Below are 6,000 nucleotides of genomic sequence, written 5' to 3'. Positions count from 1 at the left end.
TAACAGTCATTGGATCTCGACCAACGCGAGCAGCAATGTCGCGATACGATAAACCGCAATCGCGATAGGCTACAATCCGACCTTCATCAAAGGCGGAAACGTGATGGTAGGCATTTCTCCTCCTTACACGAGGCATTACAACATCGTTTCGCCAGGCAACGCCGGTCAACTACTGTTTTTGTATGAGAAATAGGTTGGAAACTTTCCTCATGTCAGCAGGTTGTAGGTGTCGCCACCGGCGTGAATCTTGTGTGAAAGTTCTGAAAAGTTAAATCATTTTCATATCACAGCATCTTCTTCCTGTCGGTTGAATTTCGCGTCTGTAGCACGTCATATTCGTGATGTAGCAGTTTTAATGGCCAGTAGTGTATGTTAAGCATCTTGCGTACTAAAGGTGGGAAAGGTTTGCATCATCGTAATAATGTGCATTATTTTAGTGCACATGCATTTGACGTTTCGACGATGTGGCACACCTTCAGGTCACCACTCGTGTGCTGTGTGCAGGCTGTCGCGAGCGACGCGCGACTCGAACAGCAGCACGGTGAACACCATCTCGGAGGCGGAGACGCAGTGCGTGCTGAACACGTGGTTCCAGCAGCAGTTCACGTACCACGAGCCGCAGCACATCCTGCTCATCGCCTGCTACGTGCCGCTCTTCCTGCTGGCCGCCATCGCCAACACGCTCGTCATTATCGTCGTCGTCAAGTATCACTACATGCGCAGGTAAGCGGACCGCACTCGCAAATCTCTGCCACCTGTGACCCTCCCTCTGGTAACAACACTGCGCGAAAACTGCATCTTTGCATATTAATGAAGACAGCAATGTGTGTGAACAGCGTAACGACACTGTGAGTACTTAAGATTTCTCTGTCGCCCTTTTTTCACTCGATTTTACAACTGAATATTTGTACAGTAATCAACACCGAAAAATGCGGTATATTGTAACTTACGAATGTTTTGAAAAGAATCATTCAGTTTTACTACAGTATATGGGGAAGGGGGGCGGTGGGGCTAGACAAAAGTATTGGAAACTAGTGGAGTGTTTGCTGTCGTGGTACCCTTAAACTGATAAACTGATATGCAAGTCAGGGAGCAGAATCATGTTGTTATGCAAATCACAAACAAGTGCGTCTGTATTGAATATACAGGGTGATTCAAAAAGAATACCACAACTTTAAAAATGTGTATTTAATGAAAGAAACATAATATAACCTTCTGTTATACATCATTACAAAGAGTATTTAAAAAGGTTTTTTTTCACTGGAAAACAAGTTTAGAGATGTTCAATATGGCCCCCTCCAGACACTCGAGCAATATCAACCCGATACTCCAACTCGTTCCACACTCTCTGTAGCACATCAGGCGTAACAGTTTGGATAGCTGCTGTTATTTCTCGTTTCAAATCATCAATGGTGGCTGGGAGAGGTGAACGAAACACCATATCCTTAACATACCCCCATAAGAAAAAATCGCAGGGGGTAAGATCAGGGCTTCTTGGAGGCCAGTGATGAAGTGCTCTGTCACGGGCTGCCAGGCGGCCGATCCATCGCCTTGGGTAGTTGACGTTCAGGTAGTTACGGACAGATAAGTGCCAATGTGGTGGCGCTCCATCCTGCTGAAATATGAATTGTTGTGCTTCTTGTTCGAGCTGAGGGAACAGCCAATTCTCTAACATCTCCAGATACTGTAGTCCAGTTACAGTAGCACCTTCGAAGAAAACTTTTCCCTTTGCACAAACACCCATTCTCTGTAAACTGTTTATACCAACGTTTAATACACCACCTATCAGGAGGCTTAACACCATACTTCGTTCGAAATGCACGCTGAACAACTGTCGTCGATTCACTTCTGCCGTACTCAATAACACAAAAAGCTTTCTGTTGAGCGGTCGCCATCTTAGCATCAACTGACGCTGCCGCCTAGTCAACAGCGCCTCAAGCGAACAAATGTACAACTAAATGAAACTTTATAGCTCTCTTAATTCGCCGACAGATAGTGCTTAGCTCCGCCTTTTGTCGTTGCAGAGTTTTAAATTCCTAAAGTTGTGGTATCTTTTTGAATCACCCAGTACAAAAGGTGTGTAGAGGGATCTACATAAATCCTACTTGGAATGGCTAGTTTCTCATATAATTTATTCATTAAATTAATTGATCACAGTTCCCGCCGAAAAATGATGGTGGGGATGGATTCTGGTAACTGTGACTGTTTAACAGCTAAGTGCCGTTCTAAAAATTTACCATTACATTCTTTTCTTTGAGTGAAACACAAAATTGTTCATGAATTTGCACAAGGAACAATCATGTACATTATCGTAACCCAAACATTCAAACAGTTCTCACTTGATAGAGGTGTTAACAAGAACCTAGTACACATGACAATGCATGAAATGTAATATGCTTCTCTACTGCGGGAAGGGGAAACAAAGAGAAAATGTGAAATGTGTAATCGATAAGCTAGTGTGTAATCGAATTCAGTACCACGATATCACCTAGGGAGGGAAAGTGGTTTTATGGATGTCACCGCTGAGAAAGCTCAGTTCTAATTTAGGGCTGCTGAAAAAACCAACTGAAACTCTTCACGCCGGGGCTGCGAATATTATCGAAAGTAGGGCACAGGGCGGCGTGCTGGTGACATCTGCTGCTCCTTGTCGGCTGCGCTGCAAGGAACAAATGCTCCGCTTTGCAGACCAATCCAAGCGCGAGCGTGAAAAAAAAAAAAAAGTTTGTCCGGATGACTGGACAGGTGAAACTGCAGATGAAATTACTTCGCAGCAAGGGCGGCAAAACACACGACCGATTCCTGCGGTGCTCAGTAACATGGTACTGCATCAACGTAGGGGCCAATAACATTCCTCTGCGCCAAATCTTGACAGTGACAACAAATGTGTGCTGATGTAACAGTCGAGCAGCCTACAATAGCGTCCCCCAGAGCTTTGCACGGGAAGTCTTCCTTCGATGCGTGGCAACGGAATATCAGAATTGGGGTGTTGTGTGCGGTTCCTGCCAAAAACGTGAGACTTTCGCGAGAAAACAGTCGCCTGCCATTGTAAAAGTAGCGAGCGTCGATCGTTCGGCCTCTGAGGCAAGACATCAAAAGATAAAGTTGCCTGCCAGGGGTCGGTATTCTGTCGGCAGTTACCAGTCAATGGATTTCTCCCCAACTCTTGCTATTGTGAACAGTTGGCCTCCTCGCAACCCAAAAGCTTCTGCTCGTCTACTGCGTGAAATGAAGAGAATTACAATGTGTCCCGAACCACGCTGCTGCTACGGTTGCTGGTTCGAATCCTGCTTCGAGCATGGATGTGTGTGATGTCCTTAGGTTAGTTAGGTTTAAGTAGTTCTAAGTCTAGAGGACTGATGACCTAAGATGTTAAGTCCCATAGTGCTTAGAGGCATTTGAACCATTTTTTGATAAGATATATAAACATGACGATATCATGGGCCTACCAAGAGGAAATATAAATATTTCCTTAACAAAGTGTGTCATTACACGTAATAAATTGTTAGATAAAAGCACCGCAACCGAATGCACAGTTCAATAGTTGCATAACCTATGGTTATACTGCTTCCCCCATTTCTTTAAACTTCGCAAATTGAGAGTGTTAGACACTTGACCAGAATTATGTAAAATCTAAATAAGAGTAAAAATTTTAAACCTTTATTAAAAAGTGTTGGGTAAAGCGAAAACCTCAGAAAGTGACAGAAGGAACTTCTGAATCCTTTTGTGTGGGAAACTATGTAAGTCCAAAACACCTCACCAGCCCGATAAGAGGTTCCCACCGGCTGGATATCTGCGGCCACACGCAAGTTAGGCAGGAAATAAAAGAATAATGCCTAAGAAACTACGAGGGGCAGTCAAATGAAAACCGATAACCCGCCCAATGTCAATCACCACACGCGTTGTTTAGTCCACTGCGAGACAGAATGGTCAATGTTGTGACTTGGCAAGACAGCCAAACCACTATGAGGAAGCCGAAAGGCACGCGTTTAAGCTCACGCAGGCTGGTGTGAGGTCTGAAGCATTTAAGGAAGTTAGACTTTATCAAAAAAAGTCGTAGCTGTTGGAATACTTAACTTTAATCCATAACTGGTGAACATCGGTCTGACGGTACAGGCATCACAAGATAAATAGCAAATGATAATGGCGCCTTGCTAGGTCGTAGCAAATGACGTAGCTGAAGGCTATGCTAACTATCGTCTCGGCAAATGAGAGCGTAATTTGTCAGTGAACCATCGCTAGCAATGTCGAATGAACAATTGGGGTGAGTGCTAGGACGTCTCTCTAGACCTGCCGTGTGGCGGCGCTCGGTCTGCAATCACTGATAGTGGCGACACGCGGGTCCGACGCATACTAGCGCACCGCGGCCGATTTAAAGGCTACCACCTAGCAAGTGTGGCGGTGACACCACAGTCAATACTTGTTTCTTAGAACGCGGTCGACCTCTGACGGATCAGTCAGCGCAGCCACTGTTGCACTTCCTCGTCCGGCTAAAACCGACGTCGACGCATGTCTTTCTTCAGGTCGCCAAAGATATGAAAATCATATGGTGAAAGATCCGGGCTGTACGGAGGATGTTGCAGTGTTTGCCACCCAAATCGCCAAAGCACAGCCTTCGCCCGACTGGCAGTGTGCGGGCCTACGTAATCGTGCACCAGGACGAATCCGTCCTGTAGCATTCTGGCAGCCCAAAGACAAATGGCAAAGCGAACAACGGGAACATGCCGTATTTCGTCCGCCACAGGACCACTGCTCATCGAGTCCCTTGAGCGTGGATCCACATCAGCGCGCAGCGCAATGAATACTCCTTTCAAAAATTATGACGCGTCATAAAGTCAAAATCCCATGGAATCCTGTCGGACGAAATCATCCTGTAGCACGATAACGCCCACCCGACACTGCCAATCGGACGAAAGCTACGCTTCAGTGATTTGGTTGGGAAACACTGCAACATCCTCCGTACAGCCCGGATCTTTGACCATGTGATTTTCACATCTTTGACTACCTGAAGAAAGATATACTTGGACGATGGTTTCAGTCGTACGAAGAGTGCGAGACTGGGTGCAGTTGTAGATCCATCAGCGGCCGATATCGTTCTACGAAACAGGAATGTGGCGATTACGTTTGAATGGAACCATTCCTTGGTCACGTTGTAGCAGGTTTTCATTTAACTTCCTCCTTACAGAATGAAAATTTTACTTGCGAAGTAAAAGTAAAATAATAACTACAACGAAGGCACAGTTTTGCGCATCAGTGTAAAACATACAGGGTGTTTCAAAAATGATCGGTATATTTGAAACGGCAATAAAAACTAAACGAGCAGCGATAGAAATACACCGTTTGTTGCAATATGCTTGGGACAACAGTACATTTTCAGGCGGACAAACTTTCGAAATTACAGTAGTTACAATTTTCAACAACAGATGGCGCTGCAAGTGATGTGAAAGATATAGAAGACAACGCAGTCTGTGGGTGCGCCATTCTGTACGTCGTCTTTCTGCTGTAAGCGTGTGCTGTTCACAACGTGCAAGTGTGCTGTAGACAACATGGTTTATTTCTTAGAACAGAGGATTTTTCTGGTGTAGGAATTCCACCGCCTAGAACACAGTGTTGTTGCAACAAGACGAAGTTTTCAACGGAGGTTTAATGTAACCAAAGGACCGAAAAGCGATACAATAAAGGATCTGTTTGAAAAATTTCAACGGACTGGGAACGTGACGGATGAACGTGCTCGAAAGGTAGGGCGACTGCGTACGGCAACCACAGAGGACAACGCGCAGCTAGTGCAGCAGGTGATCCAACGGCGGCCTCGGGTTTCCGTTCGCCGTGTTGCAGCTGCGGTCCAAATTACGCCAACGTCCACGTATCGTCTCATGCGCCAGAGTTTACACCTCTATCCATACAAAATTCAAATGCGGCAACCCCTCAGCGCCGCTAGCATTGCTGCACGAGAGACATTCGCTAACGATATAGTGCACAGGATAGATGACGACGATATGCATG

At 45.6% G+C, this 6,000-nt stretch overlaps 1 protein-coding gene across 1 annotated transcript in view; it reads left to right on the top strand.

The window, feature by feature from the left end:
• The first annotated feature begins 442 nt into the window (after nucleotides 1-442).
• LOC126092654 (neuropeptide FF receptor 1-like) overlaps nucleotides 443-6,000 on the top strand; it is a 740,126-nt gene continuing 734,568 nt past the window's right edge. The window contains exon 1 of the mRNA XM_049908376.1: nucleotides 443-723. Coding sequence (XP_049764333.1) covers nucleotides 443-723 — 281 coding nt within the window. The remainder of the gene's footprint in view (nucleotides 724-6,000) is intronic.

Source organism: Schistocerca cancellata, chromosome 7 (genome assembly GCF_023864275.1).
Source record: "Schistocerca cancellata isolate TAMUIC-IGC-003103 chromosome 7, iqSchCanc2.1, whole genome shotgun sequence".
Classification (NCBI taxonomy): Eukaryota; Metazoa; Arthropoda; class Insecta; order Orthoptera; family Acrididae; genus Schistocerca; species Schistocerca cancellata.
This window is presented reverse-complemented; position numbering and strand designations above follow the sequence as displayed.